Here is a 21,768-nt window from a genome sequence, read left to right on the forward strand (position 1 = left end):
ATGAAAGAATGATTTTGTTGGTTGGGCCAACTGGTTTTCCAGCAACACTTGCCAAGTGTGACTATCTCTGGTGGCACAGAGCAGTCAGTTTACCCCGTGAGCTTAGAGAGGAGCTTAATTCATCTGGCCGCTAGCAGATTTTGATGCAAACTGCATGGGGCAAACTCAGCAGTCACAGCATTGGCCATTAGGACAGGTTGCCTGGTGCCAGTGTTGGACCTCCTCAGGGTCAGTCAGTTATCTGGGATCTTCTCTGGTGTAGTCTCAAAACTGATAAAACTTTATACATGTATATATTCTAGTTCTGTGTTGTGCTTTGGAATAAAGCAATATAGGCAAGACTGATTCAACACAGAGATCAGAGCTCTTTCTTCCTTTGTTTTTACTGTCATAGACCTTCTGAGTAGTGCAGGTAGTGACGGCCCCGCTAGGAGCTGAAGTAATGCCTTGGTGGCACTTCACTTTTGGGACAAACTTGGAAACACCAGCAGGTGTTTGAGGCAGGCAGTACCACTTCTCTCCAGCTTCTGTATTTGGTGTCTCAGTCAGGCACCTGGAGTAACAACAAAGCAATGGAACTTAATTGTCACTCGGACTGGCCAAGCTGCTCAGCTCCAGAACACGTCTCTGTATCTCACTTTGTGTTCCCATCTCCTTCCAAGGGCTGGAGCTTCATGTAAAATGAGAAAGAGGGAGAGCAGCCTGAGGGGTAGATATGTGTCTCCTACATTGACAGACAAGACTCCCCTAGTCAAAACAAAACTCTTCTATGGTCAGCAGACATCCACCTGAAATTAAATCACCCTCTGGACAAACTATTTTTTATAAGGTTGGAGAAACTATTTTCACAACGCTGAAACTCTGACCTCTCCAACTACTGGTAAAATCAGTATCCAAACTCGTCACAGCAGGAGTCAGTGGGTAAGAGTCCCACAAAGGATTCTCCTGTCATTTCAGTCATAGGTGGATCATAGCAAATATTTGCCACATGGAAGTTTATTTGGCAAGATTTTTCCTGCAAGGCTTTTGATAACAAATACCTTGCAAAGGGTTTCAGGAGTGTTGTAGATCAGCTGCACACGATCTGGAATGACACAGACAACTCAATTTACAAAAGTGTCCTAGGATTTGTGAATCATTGCATTAATAATAAAAGAGAGGACAGAGCAGATCTCAAGAGGCAGTCAGGGTAATTTTACCCAGGTTAATTAAACTCATTTGGAGGCTGTATCCTACCCACTGGACAGTTATAGTCAGGCTTCCCATTTACTTTTCAGCAGACAAAAAGCAACTGTTAGGTTCACTTCTGTATTTTGCTGTCCACTGAACAACTCAGCTCACGTGGAGTAGACCTCCCCTTCCATCCACTGAATTTGCTGTCTGATATCAACTCATACACACGTTCTCTAAGACAAATTCTTGATATGATCACCAAGTTGCTCTTATGCATGTAGTTCATTACTGGTCCGTGATTGGAACCAGAAATAATGATAGTCAAGTAGTTTGAGCAATAACGAGTTGAGGAATTAGGTTTGTGGAAACTGCTTGTTAAGGGATATTGAAACAGTTGGGAAGTCCTTATTGGATTACAGAAGCAGGACCACTGTTGTGTTGGGAAGGGCTGCTGTCCTGGGACCAATTCCTTCTTAATTGTATTGACCAGCCAGTGTGGCCTTCTGACATCGTAGGAAGCAAAATTAAAAAACAACATCCATGTCTCCCCTGGGAACTTGAAAGTTTGTCAACTTACTCTGAAAATGGAGATTTTCATGAATTACTAATCTTATAAGAGAGAACAACAGAAAGCCACCCAATCATTCATTCCCATGGAAAGCAAATCACTCTCACACTGGCAGAGCCTGACCAGTGCAGCTGCCTGCCCCTCTCTCATCAGCATTGTAGCTATCTTGTACCTTCAGCTTTGCTGAGATCCTACCCCTTGCCATCACAGTACCCACACTGGTACTATTTGATAACGCAGATGATGAGAAAATGAAATCCACGGATAAAATTATTCTCTACAAATTCAGGTGGTCCAGCTGCAAAATAGGAACCCCCTATGGCAAAAGTGCAGTTGTCTGAAGAACTTGTTACTTGAGGGCTGCAGACACAAACCCCAGTGCAAGCCCAGCAGCTGCTCTTTTCTAAATTGTTGGCATTAGAGAACTGAGGCTGATCTTTGAGCTCCACAAAAATCCATTTGATATCAGGTTCAGCCTCTGGGTCTCCTTAGAAACAATTCATAGGTTTGGAGGGTTTTAAACCAGATTTTTCTGGCTGTAATAAGGGCACAGAACATTAGTACACCGTCTAACCCCTTGGGATTGAGCTTCCAACATCATGTGTCAAATGTACTTTGAAGTGTTAGTAATGACTGGTGGAAAGGGGTCTGCTGTGGGGGTAGGACAACAATGAAACAATATCTTGAAAGACTGAAGAAAGTTTTACATAGATTTAGATTTTTGTATTATCACAAAACACAATTTTCTCAAAACCCTTTTTGTTGCCAGGAGTATTTAGACCTGTCTTTTAGGTAAGCCCTTTTTGTAACTGTGTTGTTCATGGTCTGTAGTAGAAGATTTAAGGAAAAGGCTGCACAAATGCTTGGTGGTAGCTATAATGCAGCTTACAGAGCAGGTCAAATCAATGCTCATTCTTTTGGTGACCCTCAGCAGCATGTTTCCTGATAGAACTGATCATAGGGGCTGTGAAGCTGCTACACCATACCTGGTTAACACGTTGATTGATCATTACAAGATAGAAGCAGCAGAAAAAGTGGATATTGAAGCTGCGAGAGCAGCTTTAAAGTCTGTATTCAGACAGGGTGGCATCAATCATGTCTGTACCAATGGGCTAGGAGGGCTGAGGCATGCAAGGGGACCTGAGGAAGGTGCATGGCTGTGGACTCACCCCACTCCTGAAAGTGCTCAAGTCCCATGAATGGGAGTCAGGTACATGAAACATCTCCAGGAATCACAGCTCCTATATAACCAGTTTCCCTCTTCTGCACCAGTCAGTGTTTCTTGTATTTTGGTGCTTTTTCATTTTTATTTTTTGAATCTTTATTTTTGCCCTTATTAACTTCCACTTCTTAGCAAAAAGGTTTTTTGGGGGAGAAAACAGCAAGATTTTTTTTTTTTTTATGCTGCAAATATCAGTGCAGAGTGTTTGATTATTCCAGAATGTCTTAAAGAAAAGAAACAGGAAACAGAAAAAAAGGAAGTTACAGAAGCCAGCCCTTGGCATGTAGGTTTCAGCTTTGACACATTGACATCTTCTGCCCAAGAAAAGATGTGCCAGAAACCTCTTGGCCAGCTTTATTGTGCTCTACATGGGCCATAGCTCTATGCTGGTCCCCAGTAGGCAGTAGCCTGCAAAGGTTTGGTCTCTGGTTAGGTCACACCCAAATGGCCGTTAACAACGGTTCAACTGGTCTTCATTTCCATGAGAAAGAAATTGAGACAAAGAGAAGAATCAGAAGTTTCTTTTATAGTAGGTTTTTTCAAATATGCAATCCCACTGCTTTGGCACTCTGAAAATCCACAAAAAACATCAGAAAAAAATTCAAATGGAAATAAATGCACATATTAGTAGCTCATCCCCCCTCACCTTAATATTTCTTTCAGGTTATAAGAAAAATTTTAATAGTTTTTTGTATTCTCATTGATAAGGTTGGGAGAAATGCAGGTTCTGTCAAGCCACAAGCTGTGGGATACTCTGCAGGTCATTAAATCAGAAAACGAATTTCCTTTTCAAGAGTTTTCAAATGCTGTATATTCCTTTTGCCCCAAGCAAACAAACGCTCTTTTTTTTCAAGATGTGAAATGGAGTTACATTTGAGTATTTGGCTGATGGAAAGTAGCTCATTTCACAAAGGCTTGTGCTATCTCATTTGAAAGGGAATAAGCAGCTCTGGCAGGGAATGAAAAGCACTTCCCATAGGTTCACACAAGCACTTTTCTGAGAGGCAGGTGGGAAGAGCACAGCATTGGCATTCTTACAAGGAGTGTCTCTAGCACTTTAAGTGCAGAAACCTGGAGGTCCTAGGCATTGCACAAAAGGCACATTCAAGCAGGAGGAGATTTGGCAGTTGGGCTGAACATTTATTTAAAGTCTGTTCTCTCTCTTGGGTTTCTCAGAAAGATGGGAGGGGTGCCCAGCAGCTGCAGCAGTGTGACACCCTGAGAGAAGCATGATCTGTGCAGATCCCAACTAAATCATACTGTCGTGTGATGCCAGCATCTCAGCGCTGCAGCAGTGCCTCTTGGGGCTCTCCAGGGTGGATAGTCATCACCTCTTGCGCCTTCTGTTGGTTCCTCTGTGTTGCCCACCTCCCCAGCTGTCTCTGTGGGGTTGGATTGATGGAAAAGTTGTCCAGACTAGGACGTTATTCTAGGACAGGATGGTGGGGGAACACAGGGCTGTAGGATGTTGGCGTTGCACACACACAAAGTTTCACGCAGACACCAGGCACCACCTTCCTCTCCATAGGTTCCATTCATTTGAAAGAGTAGTGTTCAATTTTAAAGTGGAGATAGAGCTAAGTACCAGTTTGTTACTCGTGGCAAGTTCTGTAGCCTGGAAGGTAGGAAGCAGCTAGGTACCACAGCTAGGAGATGGTCTGAGAGTGCAGCAGGGCTCTGCCCTCTGCAGCTGACATTGGACGGAAGCTTCCTGTGATGAAGATCTTTCCACCTTGTGTAAAAATCCCCACATAGAGTTGAATAATCTCTCATCTCTCGTTGTGCAGCTGTGTTGGAAGATGAATCCCAGCAGACGCAGCAGACAGGGCTGTGCCCTTCCAGTCACAGCATCTTCTCAAGTTGCTCATTGTGATTCCCTGGTCCCTTCCTGGAATATTTTGGCTGTGAAAGTCTCAGTGCTGGCTCTCTTCCAAGGTTGAAAGATGTGCTGTCCTTGAGGGCTGGCTGTTTGAAACTCCCACACAAGCAAACTTTTCTTGAAAACAACGTTTATTAAAAATAGGAGGAAAATCAGATCAAAGAGCATGATGTGCTCAACTCAGAGGGCCAGATAGTCTGTATCCTAGAATATTAAAACTCTGGCAGAAGAAACTGCAAGTCCATTGCAAGTCTTTGTAATGAATCTGTCAAATCAGAGGGTGCCATCTGACTAGCAATTAACAGATTCTTTAGCATCTGTATTTAAAACAGTGGGAAATTATTGGAGCAAATGAATTAGTCTAAACTCAACAGTATGCAAAGTTTCAGAACAGACTTTGAAGGACAAACTAAGTAAACAATTGTAGGTAAACGTATCAAATGTAATAAGAATTTGCTAAAGATGGATGAGGTCTATTTGATACTTTGCACTGTGAAGGTAACTGAAGTTTTAGAGGAAATACAGCAGCTCTAACTGATGTGGACTGTAGTAGAGCTGCAGAGACAGTGCCACACAGGAACGTGCTAGGGAAGCTGCAGAAGTTGAATGTTGCTAGCAGAACTCCTGAGGAACAGTCATGGGGCCAGTCTTACTTTAGGCATGACCTTGTTTTAAAAAAATGAGTATGTGTTAACGGCTGTGCACTAACACATTATTAAGAGAGGTGACATTGATAGAGAAGAAGATCGAAATGTGATACAGGAACACTGGAGCAGCCTGTAGGTCTGGAGTTGTCGTAATGGGATGAAATTTAAAGAACAGTGCAAGGTCATGTACTCAGGACTAATAACAAAGAGAAAAAGAGCTGCTTCAGGTAGGAGATATTCTTGCAATGAAAACAGCAGGTATGAACTGGAAGTGGAACGTTCTTTGGCTGACTGAGCAGTGAAGGTCCACCACAGCCTCCCCAGAGTTGTGGTGGCAAAGCCCTAAATGTTTTTAAGAGGGTGTTTAATAAATTTATGGGTGGGTCTTGGCATGTCTGTTATGTCTTATTTCCTGTCTTTCCTGCTGTCCTGATTTTGTAGGCACTTCACATCGTAGTATCTGCTGCTTTAACTGAATGAAAATAGGTAATAGCAATGTGGGAATTTGTGGGAGATCATGCAAACATTAGGCAAGGTGAGAACAGAATAAACCCAATTTATATGATGTACCTGTTGTAATCTGGTTTCCTGTGAATAGCTGTGGGCACGGAAAGAATGATTAATCTCACCTCCAGTCCTAGGTAGGAAGGGTCTCTGCTGAAGGATACTCCGTTCTTCTCTCTGGGCACACTATAGGAAGCAGAGATAACCAACTGAGTTTATAATGTTTTGACAGATGAAGCTTGGGGGTATCCATGTGGAGAGCCAGTCTTCACACACATTCCTGTTTGCCTTGGTAGGGGTCACATCCAACTGCACCAAGGGCAGCTTCAGCATCTCACACACAGCATGGGGAACAGACTGGAAGAATTACAGATCCGTGTGCAGTCATAGGACTACAGTCTCATCGGGATCCCAGAGATGTGCTGGGATAGCTCATGTGACTGAGTGCTGCCATGAATGTAGAGCAGCAGGAATGGGAATGGGTGAGGAGCCAGCTGAGAGCTTATGGGTCAGGATCAGTTGGTGGATTAATCTGGCTGAGGTTGTGGTGGGTTTCTGCTACAGACCACCTGATCAGGAAGAAGAAGTAGATGAGGCTGTGTTCAGACAACTGGAGGAAGCCTCACTTTCACAGGCCATGTTCCTCATGGTGGGATTTCAACCACCCTAATATCTGCTGGTGGGCTAACACAGCAGGGCACAGGCAATCCAGAAGGTTTCTGGAGGGCATTGATGACAAAGTCCTGGCACAGGTGATTGAGGAACTGATGAGGGGAGGTTCTCTGCTGGACCCGTTGCGCACAAACAAGGAAAACTGGTTGATGATCTGTAGGTCAGGAGCAGCTTTGGCTACAGTGACCATGAGATGATGGAGTTTAGGATCCTGAGAGAAGGGAACAAAGCAAAAAGGAAGATCACAAGCCTGGATTTCAGGAGAGCAGACTTTGGCCATTTCAGGGATCTGCTTGGAAGAATCCTGTGGGCTATGGTCCTGGAAATAAGAGGGGTCCAGGAGAGCTCACTGATATTCAGGAATCACCTCTTCTAAGCTCAAGAATGGTTTATCATCAGCATGAAGTCCAGCTGGAGGCCATTTACTAGTGGTATACCCCCAGGGGGTGGTACTGGGTCCTATACTGTTAAACACCTTCGTTAATGAGCTAGATGATGGGACAGAGTGCACCCTCAGCAAGTTTGCAGATAATGTAAAAGTGTTGAGACATGATTGATAGACTAGATGGGTGTCCTGCCATTCAGAGGGATCTGGACAGGCTGGAGAATTGGTCTGGCAGGAACTTCATGATATCCAATAAAAAGAAAAGTTGAGTCCTGCACCTGAGGAGGAATAACCTCCTGCACCAGTATGCTCTGGGGACCAACTGCCTGGAAAGCAGCTTTGCAGGAAAAGGATTTGGGAGTCCTGGTGCACAACAAGCTGAACATGAGCCAGCAGTGTGCCCTTGCAGCATAAAGTGTGTCTGCTTCTTTTTCCTCTCTGGGCCTACTTGAAAGCTTTTTGCTAAGACAGTGACCATCACAATCACCAAATTATGTTTATCAGCCTAATAGCAAAGAAGCAGTGAAATTTGTTTACATATTTACAGAGGTATGTCTGAATGAACTGATGCAGGGAAAAGTTCAGACATTAGATATTTCAAATTTAATTATAGTCGTCATCCATTAGCCAAAATGTCACTTCCATCTCTTTGCGATCAAGTTAATTTAATTCATGAGCATCTTTCCATTTTCATAGGTTGTTGCTTCACTGAGTCAGGTTCATGTACTAAATTGAATAACGGTGAGCTCCTAGAGCAAAACTGTATGAGATTCAGACACTGGCAGAGCCCTTCTTATTGCATCGTAAATACAATGGAGCCTTTTTCTGTGCACTTCACAACTAGTCCTAGCTACAAGCAAGAGAGATATATTGTCCTGTATGAGATATATTGTCCATTCAAGGCACATATAAGCACTTGGCACTGAGCCTCTGCTCCAGTAAAGAGACTAATTTTCCTTCCAGCCACAGTATCTTTTCCTTCCTAGATGTATACAAAAGGAGAAATACCCACTCTACCTCCAGTTCTCCTTCATGATTTTGGGACAAATACTCAGATGGAGAAAGGTATTGGATTTCAGACAGCTGTTTTCCTTCCCATTTCATGTCACAACAGCCATTCCCAAGTTTTTCCAATTGCTAATCCACTTACAGACCAGCAAGTAATCCAAATATTGATCTGAGATTGAATTAAGTTTCTGTTGGGCCTTCAATACCTTTGTAACTACTGCAGTCCCAGTTTTGTTGTACAGCTGCTCTGGAAACCTCTGTCTCAGGACATATTTTGGGTTAAAATACAAATGTAATGGAGTTCTCTTGAAAATAAAGTTTATTTACCTCCATTTCTTGAGATTAATCAAGCAATTGTCCTTTGCTGTGCATTTCACCTGCTCATCACTACCTACCTTTACATCTTATGAAGTTAAATTTGATAAGTTCCAACATTGTCCTTAAAATTTTGGGGAGGTCAGGTCAGTCCAGATTTTCTGTAGTTCATGCTCGTTTGCTCTCCGGCCTGGTAAATCCCAGCAGTTTCCCATACCACTAATGGCTGCTTTTGGGCTGAGGTCCAGATCTCAACTCTGGACTCTGGGGTTCAAGCAAAGGATGAAACACTGAATTGGTTGGAGAAGAGATGAAGACAAACTCAGATGCCTTCCTAAGCCTTAAATTGTGTCATATTCTGTATAAATACAGTCGATCCATGTGATGCCTGTTTTTCTGTTGTCGTATTTGATCAAAAGAAAAAAGAGGCCAGAGAGAGACCCAAGGTAGCAGTTGCCATTGCAGAAATGGTTTCAATGCATCTCTTCAGAAGAGGCAATATCCTGCCTTCATCTCTCCCTTGATTGCCCTCTCCTGTCTGACCATAGACTGCTGAGTCCACTGACCTTCTGTTTCTCCTGGGTACTACCAGCCTCTCATTAGACCCTCACCGTGCTCTATTCACTCATTCAGTCCCCATTTACTCTTCTTGTATTTTTCTTTGTACCTGAATTTTTCCTTCTTCTCTGCCATCATCCTGAGGCAATGTCTGTACTTGTCAGTTAAACAGTACCAGGAGACATTTGTGGGACTGGACCTCAGCTGTCTGTCCTGTCTCCTCGTCAGCATAGATTCTGCTTCTGGTGTTGGATGAAGAGGTCTGGCTCTCCCCTTGGCAGTTCAGGAGTGAGGATAGGCCAAAGATCATTCACAATAGACATCTCATATATCACTCATCATATTTTTGAGCATAAACCAGGTCAATAGTGTAGAAAGGGGCAATTGTGAACAAATTAGCCCAGGAATAGTCTTAGGCACGTTTCCTTTACTATCATCAACATTAAAGCATGTCTGTGCTAAAAGAACAAGCAAAACATATTGTACTAATTTGAAAAATTGTCTTAAAAACAGATGTTTGCTGATATCCTGGAAGTGCTGTGAAGATTTCAGACCAGCCCTCTTTTGTCTTTTTTCTTCTGTTCCCTTTCTGCACTTGCATCTGCCTTCCATGTACCTTGACTAGTGAAAGGGTCATAGAACAGCCTATTTTTGCTCAGCTTTTAGTGGAAGAGGGCTAGGTTCTTGTTTGGAGGAGGGACTGCAGCAGATGTGGGTATATACAAATCCTGAGAGCAGTAAAGTTGCTACAGCACAGCTTTAGTATGGGGCCAGTGGTGGCCCTGCCAAGAACCTGGGTGCTAATAGAGGTGTAAAGCCCCCTCTGATGCTTGTACTGACTTGACTCAGCATTGCCAAATTGTGGAGACACATCCACAGAGGATAAGAATAGATGCACAGTTTTTAGTGCAGCAAAAGGCAGAGTGGTGCCACCATGTTCTTAATTGCTTAGTGGCTAAGGTGGGAGCAGAGAAGTGACACTGTTTGTAGATGACAGAGCTACTTAGTTTAACAAAGCCCAAGTAAGATGATGGGGAACCTCATAGGGCCCAGCAATACAAGAGGAACAGGCACTGTGTTCAGAGGTGAGTCTGAAGGATAACATATTAATTGCACTTGCTCTTACGTGCTGTAATCCTCCGCCCTGATTGTGTGTGGAGAGGCTTAATGGGGGTTAAGGATTTCAGGGAGGGCTCGGTTAGTGCTGGCTGCAAGGATCAAACGTGTTCTTCCCTATCAAGTGTGACCATGGTGTGAGGTCTGAAAAAGCCTCAGGGTGATACTGCTGAAGTCCAGAGGTGAGAATGTGGTGCAGCCCTCACTGCCTGCCAAGTGGGGCACCTTTGGTAAGTTGGCTGCTGTAATTTCTCAGCTAGGGGAAGGCACATGCCAGAGACAGGGTAAAACTTGTCTGGTGCTTCCAGAGCTCTGATTCTGCCTCTCTCCACATAAAGCAACAGCAAGCTTGTTGCTCAGAAATAGCTTGGTCTCATAGACGTATGAGCAGGTGTTAGTGGTAGGGTCTGTGCTTATCCATTTTGGTCTCTGAGTCCTGTAACAGTATTCTCGTGATCATAGGCCTGCCTGTGGAAGGATAGAGCTGTTCCTGAGCACGTGTGGCATCGTCTCATGTGATGAAGCCTCACACTACCATTGACAGTAAGCATGGCCAAGGGAAGAGACTCTCTGCAGTGCCTCTTCCCTTTCCTTTTTTTTATACCCCAATATGATGCAGTGAGTATTGAAGAGTTGGGTTATCTCTGGACTGTAAAGCCTAGCTTTCAGATTTACTGTAAAAGCAGTGACTATTTTCTGAGAGCATCTTGCAAGAGAATAAGACTTTGTAAAAACAACTAATTCTCATTGCTCCAGGAGGTGATCTGCGATACAGTGTGAAGGAGAAAGCCACTTTCAGAAATGTGAAGGGTCTCCAGTTGCTATCAGCAAAGGGAATGCATTGTGGAGTGTGTGCTGGTTTATATATACATGGTGCTATTTCTGATGGTTACCATAGCAACACTTGCGTCCTGTGATATATGTTCTGCCTTGTTAAGTACAAACACACAGAGGTGCTGGGAAGCGACTTCCCAAAGAAAAGCCTCTGGTCTCCCATGTTCCTGCACGTGCACCCTAGCCCAGCTCTTGCTGCAGATCCTCATCCTCTGGTACCTGCTCTCAGTCATGCGCACTCCATAACGCAAAGTGGGAAAACAACAAAGGGCAAGGTACTGTGGTAATGGTCAGTGTGCATGGGAGGATGTTTCAGATTTCTTTTTTGCCTTCTTTTCAGCAGTTTGCTTTTTTAGCAGGAATCGGCCCCCACCCTCCTTTCATAAAGCAAGGTAATGAATTTGAGACTATTGCCTATTTCTGTCTGCAGCACAGGCCTAGACATGAGCTGTGAAAAAACAGAGATGCTAGGGAGTTGTCTTTTACCCTTGCACAATAGCTCTTTCACAGACTTCAAAATCTGGCTAAGAAAAAATGTAATAAAACAGTGAATTATCTTGCTGTGTCCTAGGTAAATGTGTCTTCAGGGGGGTCTTATGGAATGAGGAGCATGTAAAACTGATGCAGTGTAAACTGTACAGTGTGGTTTGGGGAGATAGTATTGTGAGTGCATGAAGTCCTGAGCCAAAGGAAGGTGGACAGGCTGGGCTATCCCCTCTTTCTCCTGAATAAGATGTAGAAGTAGCCCATGAAATTGGTGGAAGGCAGGTTTCAAAACAAGCAAGAGGAGGTGGTTCTTTGATCAACATGTAGCTCAGCAGTGATTGGTGTTAATGCAGCATTGTCTGTGTTATGTCGTTATTGGTAATTGACATATCATTCAATTATTATGACCACATAAGTTGTCATTAATCATGTTCTGTCAAGTTGTGTTATCTGACTGCTCAGAATTAATTTGCAAAGTTTCCCTCAAACCTGCGAATCCCCTCCACAGCATCTGTCTGTTTTTTGCAGACATACTCATTTGATCAAGTTATGAATTATTAGTACCAACCCATGTTTTGCTGCATATATTCCTCTTTTTTATCCCTTCTATCACAAAAAGATAGTATATAAATGCACTCAGTTATCATTAGATTAGAAATACTCCCTAAGTCGGCTGTTAGAAAGCAGTGATACTGACAAATAATGGTCATTGGTGTCGTGTTGACGCGAACAAAGTAATTATTTTTCAGCCATCTAACACCACAAAAGCAGATGTAGGAAGAAACTACCAATTAAAGGTGAAAATACTTAAGGTCAGGTGTGTAGTCTATTGTTAAACAGATACTTAATGCAGTTTTTCTTTTGCTATTTTGTTGAGCTCTTTCTGTATATTACTAAATCTCTGTGGCTGTTTGAAACACTTTAGTTACAGGTTTCAGTCCACTCCCACTTTATTATTGGACTTGTGTTTTTAGAATGAGTTGGTTGCCTGGACCCTGGGGATTACCTCATCTCTTGAAATCCTAAATGCATCAGGCAAGCACTGGTGCATCAGCAGTCAGATATAATTGCATTTTGTCTACTGCTCTTCACACAGTCATTGTTTATGACAAAACAACGCTTCCCCAGAACATGATTCCTTTGTTCAGGCATCTCCTCCTTGTCTCCCCCCACCCCCCAAACTCCATTTCACCCATGTAGCATGAGCACAGCCCTAAATCCTTTCAGGGAAGGAGACTGAATTTATGCAGTTCTAAATAAAAATGTTGTTCCCAGCCACGTGAATCAGATTTGGGGCAACAGGACTGGAGGGTGCAAGATGTCCATGGCTTCCCCAAACAGTAATTCTGTTGACTCATGTTTCTGAAGCAGCTGCCATCTCAGAGATGGAGGCTTGACCTCTGGCAGGAGTCGTCTAGCAATTTATTTGACTTAGGGCATCAAGACAGCTCCATAAAATCTTGTGGAGAAGAGGGCAATATTGAAGTTAGCAAGCAGCAGAGAATGTGGTATTTACATTTAAAACACAGAGGTCTTGGGCAAGGAGACAGAAGCACAGGAGCTTTTCCTAGTTCTTTGTACACTTTGTACCCAGCCCTACAGAGGGTAAGAAAATGGAAATAGTTAAGTGCATATTTTTAAAAGATGTTACAGTCTTGAAAATGCAGTTGCGCACTTGCTGGGTTATTTTCTGATACTCCTGAAGCCAGTGAGACTAAGGTATCTCCCATATTACTAGAAGGCTTCTGAAAGCACCATGCATCCCTTTTAACTTCAGGTGCCTGTGATAGAAACAGCTCCATCTGACCCAGTCACCACAGCGCCATTTTCCAGGCCAGGGGGAGAGCTGGGCACTCTCACCAGAGTGATCCATCAGATGTACTGCACTCATCCGTTTTAGGATAAGATAACCTACCTGCCCCATGACTCTCCGGTGGGATGACTAGTTCAGCTGGAGACATCTCTGCTCAGACATACCCATATCCAGTACCCTTGAAAACTGGTACAGATCCACAGGCATAAAGCCATTGTGAAGGGAACTTGTACTGAAATTGTGCTTGTGCAACCAAGAACAGACTAGAGCTCTTGCTTTGTGACACTTGAGAGGGAAGTTACTCTCTTCACTGGGTAAAAAACTGGCTGGATGGACGAGCCCAGAGGGTTGTGGTGAATGGAGTTAAATCCAGTTGGCGGCGGGTCACAAGTGGTGTTCCCCAGGGCTCAGTATTGGGGCGAGTTCTGTTTAATATCTTTATCAATGATCTGGATGAGGGGATCAAGTGCACCCTCAGTAAGTGAGCGGATGACACCAAGTTGGGAGGGAGGGTTGATCTGCCTGAGGGTAGGAAGGCTCTACAGAGGGATCTGGACCAGCTGGATCGATGGACTGAGGCCAATTGTATGAGGTTCAACAAGACCGAGTGCTGGGTCCTGCACTTCAGTCACAACAACCCCATGCAGCGCTACAGGTTTGGGGAAGAGTGGCTGGAAAGCTGCCCGGCAGAAAAAGACCTGGGGGTGCTGGTTGACAGCTGGCTGAATGAGAGCCGTCAGTGTGCCCAGGTGGCCAAGGGGGCCAACAGCATCCTGGCCTGTATCAGAAATAGTGTGGCCAGCAGGAGCAGGGAGGTGGCTGTTCCCCTGTACTGAGCACTGCTAAGGCCGCACCTCGAGTCCTGTGTTCAGTTTTGGGCCCCTCACTACAGGAAAGACATTGGGGTGCTGGAGCATGTTCAGAGAAGGGAACCAAGTTGGTGAGGGGCCTGGAGCACAAGTCTTATGAGGAGCGGCTGAGGGAACTGGGGCTGTTTAGTCTGGAGAAGAGGAGGGTGAGGGGAGACCTTATCACTCTCTACAACTACCTGAAGGGGGTTGTAGTGAGGTGGGGGTTGGTCTCTTCTGTCAGGTGGCTGGAGATAGGAGGAGAGGAAATGGCCCCAAGTTGTGGCAGGGGAGGTTTAGGTTGGATATTGGGAAAAAATTCTTCACTGAAAGGGTTGTCAGGCATTGGAACAGGCTGCCCAGGGAAGTGGTGGAGTCACCATCCCTGGAGGTATTCAAAAAGCGCATAGACAAGGCACTTCAGGACATGGTTTAGTGGACATGGTTGATGGTTGGACTTGATGATCTTGAAGGTCTTTTCCAACTTAAATGATTCTATGACTCCATGATTCTATGAAGGAGGTAAACGTGCCTGCTAGACCAGCTGCTTGTAGAGACTGGGTGGCATTGCTTGCAGAGCGAAGACTGAGATCTACATACATCGCCACCTCTATTAGGAATCTGGAAGTCAGCCTTCACCATGATAACTACACATATAAATAGGGAGAAAAAAGTATAGTGAAGATACCAAATGTAAGCATACCAATCCTTAGCAGGATTCCTCTACAAAAGTGAGAGGTGACACTGATTTTTGCACCCAGGACTTGGCAAGGACGTGACAGTGTGCAAGGATAGTCACTGATGTGCAAAGGGGGCTGTTTCTGGATGTGACTGAGCTGTTAGTCTTTTCTCTCCTGAGGCACCCCAGCTCTTCTGGAGAGATGCATTACCATCCGGTCCTTCGTGATTCCTGGTCTGAGTGCTGACCCATCCCCCCAGCATTTGCAAGTACTGCAAATAATCTGTGACAGCAGCCACCACTCTGTCCCAACCTGGCTAAAGGACTTCATCTTTTCCTTTTCCACAACTGTTCATCCTCTTCTCCAGTCCTGGCTGGGATATCTCCATAAGTAGCTCACGAGAGGCACCTGAAACGTCCAACAGAAAAGCCAGAAGAGAGTTTCTGTGTTCTCATGAGGCAGCTGCCTTGATGTTCCTATGTGGCAACAGTCTATAAAAGCACCATACTGGGGCAGACCAAAGTGTTGCCAGCCCAGCTCCCTGCCTGTGAGAAGGCACATTCAGAATCTGAGGGAAAGGGTGTATAAACATTGCCAGTGTGCAGTGATGTTTCCATGGATCTAAGCTCAGCTTCATTCTGCAATTCTCTCAACTTCCACAGAAACCTGAGACAGTAAATTCACAGTTTAGTTATGTGTTGTATGAAAATGTACTTCCACTTACTCTTTTTAAACTTGCAGTCTGCTCTATTCATCCCTCCATTCTTGTTCTTCACTCACCCCCTCCACCCTGATCTCCTCTCTCCGCAAACTGGCGAGTCCATATCAGTTTAGTGTCTCCTTGTGTGGAAGGTATATCCTTTTGGGGATAGAGAAGTGAGAACTGGGTATTGTTTTCAAGATGAAGGCCCACCATTGGTTTACAGAGTGGCATAATAATGTTCGCAGTTTTATTCTCTGTTCTTTTGCTGACATTTGATTGCTTTCACATTATTAAGCATTGAACTATTGTTTGCAGGAAATAACCGTAAGGACTCTGGGATCTCTTCCCTGAGTGGTAATGGCTAATTCTGAACCCATTATTGTTTATATCTATAGCTAGGATTGTTTTTCTGTGTGCATTACTTTGCATCTATCAACACTGAATTTCTTCTGCCATATCATTGGCAGTCACTTAGAAAGATGGCACGCTTTTGCAGTTCTTTACCACCAGGTTTTATTTTCAGTACTTGAAATTACTTTGTCTTATGACTAATTTTGTCAGCTCACTAATCATTTGCTCTTTCAAGTAGTTTTTTAATATGGTGAGCAGCTCAAACTCCATCGGTAGATTCCCACCCCCTGTTTCCTGTGTCTTTACCGGTTGGTAGCCTATGATACTTCCCTCTTACCTGCAATAATACTGGCAACTGAAAGATAAATAGCTGATACTGATGAAAATCCAAGCATGGAGATATACTGGCCCGTGAAGGCAACTCCACTATCCAGGGCAATGCCTGAAGCCGGTGTGGTGAGCTGCCTGCTGGAGCTCACCTTTCTAGCAACTGCAAAAGGAGTTTATGGTGACAAGCTCAGATTTGGATATCCCCCTATTAGCTATCTAAAATAGGTTGGAAATTTTAGATTCCTGGTTTTCTCTGACTCATACTGTTTGTGCGTTAATTCATGGTTTATTAGAGCACCTGCCAGTTTGCCTAGTGCATACCAAGGAGTAATGCAGCACTTCCATATCTGAGTTTCTTTAGGGTAGATACCATCTGGTCCTAGTAAATTGTTATTATTAGTTTATCAGTTTTTCCAAAAAACTCATCTGCTGCTTCACTTTAAGAGTCTTTCCAATGATTAAGGGATTGGAGCATCTGTCATATGAGGAGAGGCTGAGAGACCTGGGATTATTTAACCTCAAAAAACAATGGCTTAGAGGGATGTTTAATTACCTCATGGTAGGTGGAGTACAGAGGATGGAGCCAGGCTCTTCATAGTGGTGCCCAATGAAAGAGCAAGAGGCAATGGGCACAAATTCAAATACAGATTTCCCTTAAACATTATTATTTTATTTTTTTTTTATTTTTTTACTGTGAGGATGGTTGAACACTGGCACAAGTTACCCAGACAGGTTGTGGAGGCTTCAGCCTTGGAGATAGCCAAAAACCCAACTGAATGCAGTTAGCAACCTGCTCTAGCCGACCCTGCTTTGAGCAGGAGGATTGGATGGATGATCTCCAGAGGTGTCTTCAGCCTCAGCATTTGAGTGATACCACCATTTAACACAGGCTGTAACAGTGAGACCCTCCCCAAGCTCTGCAGTGAATATTCCTGCAAATACGAGCTGTTTTGTGGTGGCCTTGCCTCTCTTGGGCACTCCCTGTACACCTTGATCATGTTTTAGTTTTATAGGCTCTCTGGTAGGTTTCTGGTTTCTGGAAAAGGCTTTATTATTAGTTTTTATGGTTTTCAGAATATTGCTTCTTAAAACATTTTTTGGCCTTACCATGACTGGATTTTGTGCTGTTTTCTGTTTTTCTCTTTTGGACACAATTTCCACTTTCTGAAGAATGTCATTTTACTCCTAATAGTCTTCATTACTCTGCTATTTAACCATGAGAGCTCCTTTCTGGTCCTTTTTATAGGTGATATATATTTATTCTAAGCCTTTAATATGGTTCCTTCATGTAATTTTCTTGCCACCTCCAAGCAGTTTATCTTTTTGGTGGCTGTTTTTAATTTAAGTTTAGTGAGTTCCTTGTCCTGTCTTTGGATAGGATAAATCACGTTCCAGAGTGCCTGTTAACACAGTCAGCTTAGATTATACACCTAACTTTAAAATGAGGGTAGTTTTAGCCTATGAATCCGTGCTGTGTGTGACCTGCCCCATTTGGAATATTAGAAAAAAGCTGTTTTCTTGCCTGGAATCTGCAACACTACATAGGACTCTAGCTGCAAAACTGAGGCTTCTCTTCATCCATTTCACCATGTCCGCATAATACTGCTTAATTTTCTGAGAGATATGTCTAATTAGTTGCATGAATAAATAAATATTTTATGTTAAATGTCTTTGTAAAACCACCTGCTTGACTTTTTTTCCCAGTAGCTGATACTGAGGGTCCTCACTGTTATTCTGTTAAAAATGAACATTTTCATTTGAGCTTGGTAGGTCTGGGGAAATAACTCTACTTCGTCAGCCATATATTACTGTAACAAGAAGGAGAGTATCATCACTGAGAACCCAAACAACCCAATAGCAGCTTGCTTCATTGCTGGTGATTTATATTGATTATTTTGAATTTAAAAGTGTACTTGATGTAACTGAGTATTTGGGGCTATGAATTGCACACAGGCACTGCTGGGACAAGTACCAAATTCTAGAGCCTTGGCAGGTGCCATTCATTGCTGTGATGGACTTGTTGCCTGCTCAGCGTGGGTGTAAATGGCAAGGGGACTGACAAAGTCTTGTTCCCTTTGTCCCTGCCAGAACATCCACCTGGTGGCCAAGTGGCTGAGTTCTCTGGAGAAGAAGCTGGAGCAGCACAGCGAGGGCAGCCACCAGGACTTCCGTGTCTTCATTAGTGCTGAGCCGGCACCCTCCCCTGACAGCCACATCATTCCACAGGGCATCCTGGAGAACTCCATCAAAATCACTAACGAGGCCCCGACCGGGATGCATGCAAACCTCCACAAAGCCCTCGATAACTTCAACCAGGTAGGACCGCAGCGGGGATCGCACCAGCAACTGGCCATCAGGTCAGCTTGGAGCTGCTGGAGCCCCGTGTAGAGTGGGATGTGTGTGGGCATTGCTGCTCCCAGGCAGGAGATGTGTGAGTCCCTTTGCATCATGTAGTCTCTGGATCCAACAACCCCCTCCTCTCTTCTCCAGAAGCTGGGCACAGGTCTTTTCCCAAGCACTGATTTTCCCAAGAGAGGACTCAGGTAATCCTGAGAGGCCTCTTTCTTGCAGAAGGTCACAGGATACCAGACTTCTGCCCAGTTTAATAATATTCTCACCAATGTGTGATCCTTAGAAAGGCTATTTTGTTACAGGATCAAACTTCTGAATGCAGCATTTGGGAGACTTTTGTCATGTTTCAACTTGATTTCTGTGTCTAACTCCTTTTTGGGCTGGCAAGTGACATTTTACATCTAACACCAAAAGACATGGAGAGGCAAGCAGGTTACACCTTGCTTTTCTGCCCTTTTGTTTGATCAGAGTTAGAGGTTCAGAACTGCTGATATGGTCACATCCCACATCACTCTTCAGAGCAGCGTAGGGGGGACTTGGTGTTGTGTGCCCAAAGGCCATTCAGCTCAAAACCTTGCTGACATGAGAAATGTTGCAAATTAGAGCTGAAATCTCCCTGCAGGGAGGACTTGCTTTGCCAGACAAGAGTGAAAAGTAGGCCATCTTGAGAATTGCTGGCCCACAAGAAGAATAGCCAATGGCAGGTTGCTTGTCGCTTTTATTGCGTGGTGACCACATACACTCCTGTTACAGCAGGCACCGTCTCCACTCTTTGTTGCTGAAACTGAAGCCGAGTCTCTTGTGCAGGGGACACAAAAGTGAAGTGTGTGGAAATGATGGGAAATATCCTTTTCTTGATGCTGCAGATGGTGTGGATCAATGTTAGAGTCGTCGTAATGCAGTGATTACACGAGCCTGCTTTGTGGCCTCACTTGGCAGCTCTGGGCAGGAGGCTGCCAACAGCATCGGGGCATGGATCAAGTGCCAGCGGCTCCCCGGGGAACAGCCTGTGTGTCGAGGCATGCTGGAGCCTGGCGTGTCTCACTGCTGGAGGCAGCCGTGCTTCTGCTGACCCTGTTTTCCGCATGACACAAAAGGCTAAGGGCTAACCGCTCGCATTTATGATGATACCTTTCCTAGAGACACAGACCATTGCATTCTGCTGCCCTGAACACTCATTACCTTCATTCACACATTGCCATTATCTTGGCACGCTGAGCTCTCACAGCAAGACCCTGGCTGTTAAACATAGAGCAACCAGCAGGGCCTGAAGGTACTTTCACCCCTCGGACTGCCTTTTTGGATCACTAATGCTGAAGTTACTACGGCCTCTCCATTCTGCTGATGACTGTGCCAGGAACACATAGGGCAAACATTGCAGGACTGCTTTCTTATCTCTCCATACAGCCTCATGTCATTTGGGACTAGGCAAGAGCAACCACAGCCTGTTGTGGACCCCAGGCACTGGTCCACGGGGCAGAGAAATGGGGGCAGTTCACAACCATTTTTGCACTTAGATGTTGGTATGGAGGGAATCTCAAGTGCAGGAGCTACCATTGCTGAGCAGGTGAGGCGGGGAAGCACCATGCAAGGATTAATGCGAGTAGTCAGGGAAGATTATTCCATTTTTATCTACTGTCATTCATCATCTTGAACTCCACAAAACGTCCTGGAGAGCAAGGGAGGGGAGAACCCTCACCCCAAGTAACATTTTCATTCTGCCTCTGTTCATTTCAGTCAGATAGTAATTAGCATTTTCTAAATTGCTGGAGTATTATAAAACATCTCTTATCAGAAATCCTGGAGCGAGTGGGTGGGGCCCCTTTACACCTCATTTCCCTGCTTTATACAGAATGGGTGTTCAAATTAAGCTTTCAGCTGAAAGCTACAAAGAAGGCCCATTATTCTGTGTGGGGAATATTGTTCTTTGTAGCTGAAGAAAAATGCACAACTAAATAGAGAGGCTGAATGAGACTGAGCTGGATTCTTACTCAGTGTTCATTCAGGCAAGCTCCCCTTGAAGTCGAGGGATGTTTTCTAAAATGAGAAAGGTGGTCAGCACATATTTGAACCAGTTCTTCATCAGGTTGCTGATAATGAAGGGAGCTTAGAGTGCTGTCTAATCAAGGGGAAAACAGGGTTTGGGATGTTCTTGATCATCTTAGGCAGTTAGTCATCGTCTTGCACACTTCAGAGTAATGGATTTCTCTTTTTCAGCACAGACCCTGAGCTCTGTTATGCTCCCCAGCTGATTAGAGGTATAACACTGTATTTTTTTAAGATAAAGATAATAAAGGGAAGTCACTTTGTAGTCTTTGTCACATAGCAGAGTGGACTTAAAGGGGCTGTCCCTGGGGAGGGAAGATGGAGGAGCTGGTGTAGCTACTCCCTTCTTACTCAGCTGCTTGCTCAGCTGTGCAAGTCAGAGCCACCGTACCCTGGATATGCTATTCCCAGGGAGGGTTTGCAGGGACGTGGGTGAAGGTTCAGGCAAGCCCTTCCCAGCATGTTCATCTCCCAGGTCTGGGCAGATCTGTACTGTTGGCTGTGGGAGATCCCATCAGGTTCCTACCATGGGGCAGGGGATCCGCTGCCCAGTCACACTGCTTTTGCCAACGCAGAGCAAGGGCCAGAGCTGTGCAAGCCTCCACCTGGCTTCAGCCACAGAAAGGGGGTTCAGTTTCCCCCGTGAGAGCTGAGCTTCAGCCTCATGCCATGCACACAGCTCCAGCCCTTCATCCCTTCTACTGTTCTGCTCTCCCGTAACGATGTTCATGCTGCTGGGAGCAGGCATGGCTGCCCAGGCTTCCCCTTGGTGCCCACCTGCTGAGACACCACTCCCAGCACCGTTAAGAGTTCTTTAGAGACTGGTTCCCTTTGTTCATTCTTATTGACTAAGTGACTCAGGCTCCCACTCCTCCACCTCCAATATCACGGTTCTGCCTATTTGTTTGTAGATTTTCAAACTTTGAGCATCACCTGGAAGTTGGGAAAGGAAGCACCCATTGCTGTGCTGACTTTAAAGGGCTGCATTAGATTTTTTTTGCAAGTGTTTGATCTCCCCTGCTTGGATTTTTAGCAGTTTCTTGCATCCCTGCATTGGAATGGTGAGCAAGATTGTGCAGTCTGCGAATACACTGCTGTAGCACAGGGCCGGGCTGGCTTTGTGCAGAGGCTCGCAGCAGCGGGAGCACAGCCTTTCTGGGATAACTCCCTGCCACTTCAGCCCTGCAGCTCAAAGAAATGCTGCCTGAAGGAAACCTTTGGTACTCAAGGGGCAGGATGCACTTTAGTTCTTCCAGGCACAGTCCTCCTCAGCAGGAG

General features: G+C 44.7%; 1 protein-coding gene across 2 annotated transcripts in view; it reads left to right on the forward strand.

Annotated features, from left to right (window-relative positions):
- The window catches only part of DNAH9 (dynein axonemal heavy chain 9), a 209,550-nt gene that overhangs the window by 167,796 nt on the left and 19,986 nt on the right, over positions 1-21,768 (forward strand). For both annotated transcript variants that reach the window (XM_069798868.1, XM_069798867.1), the window contains one exon: positions 18,181-18,408. In XM_069798868.1, the coding sequence (XP_069654969.1) occupies positions 18,181-18,408 (228 nt within the window). The remainder of the gene's footprint in view (positions 1-18,180; positions 18,409-21,768) is intronic.

Source organism: Haliaeetus albicilla, chromosome 12 (genome assembly GCF_947461875.1).
Source record: "Haliaeetus albicilla chromosome 12, bHalAlb1.1, whole genome shotgun sequence".
Lineage (NCBI taxonomy): Eukaryota > Metazoa > Chordata > Aves > Accipitriformes > Accipitridae > Haliaeetus > Haliaeetus albicilla.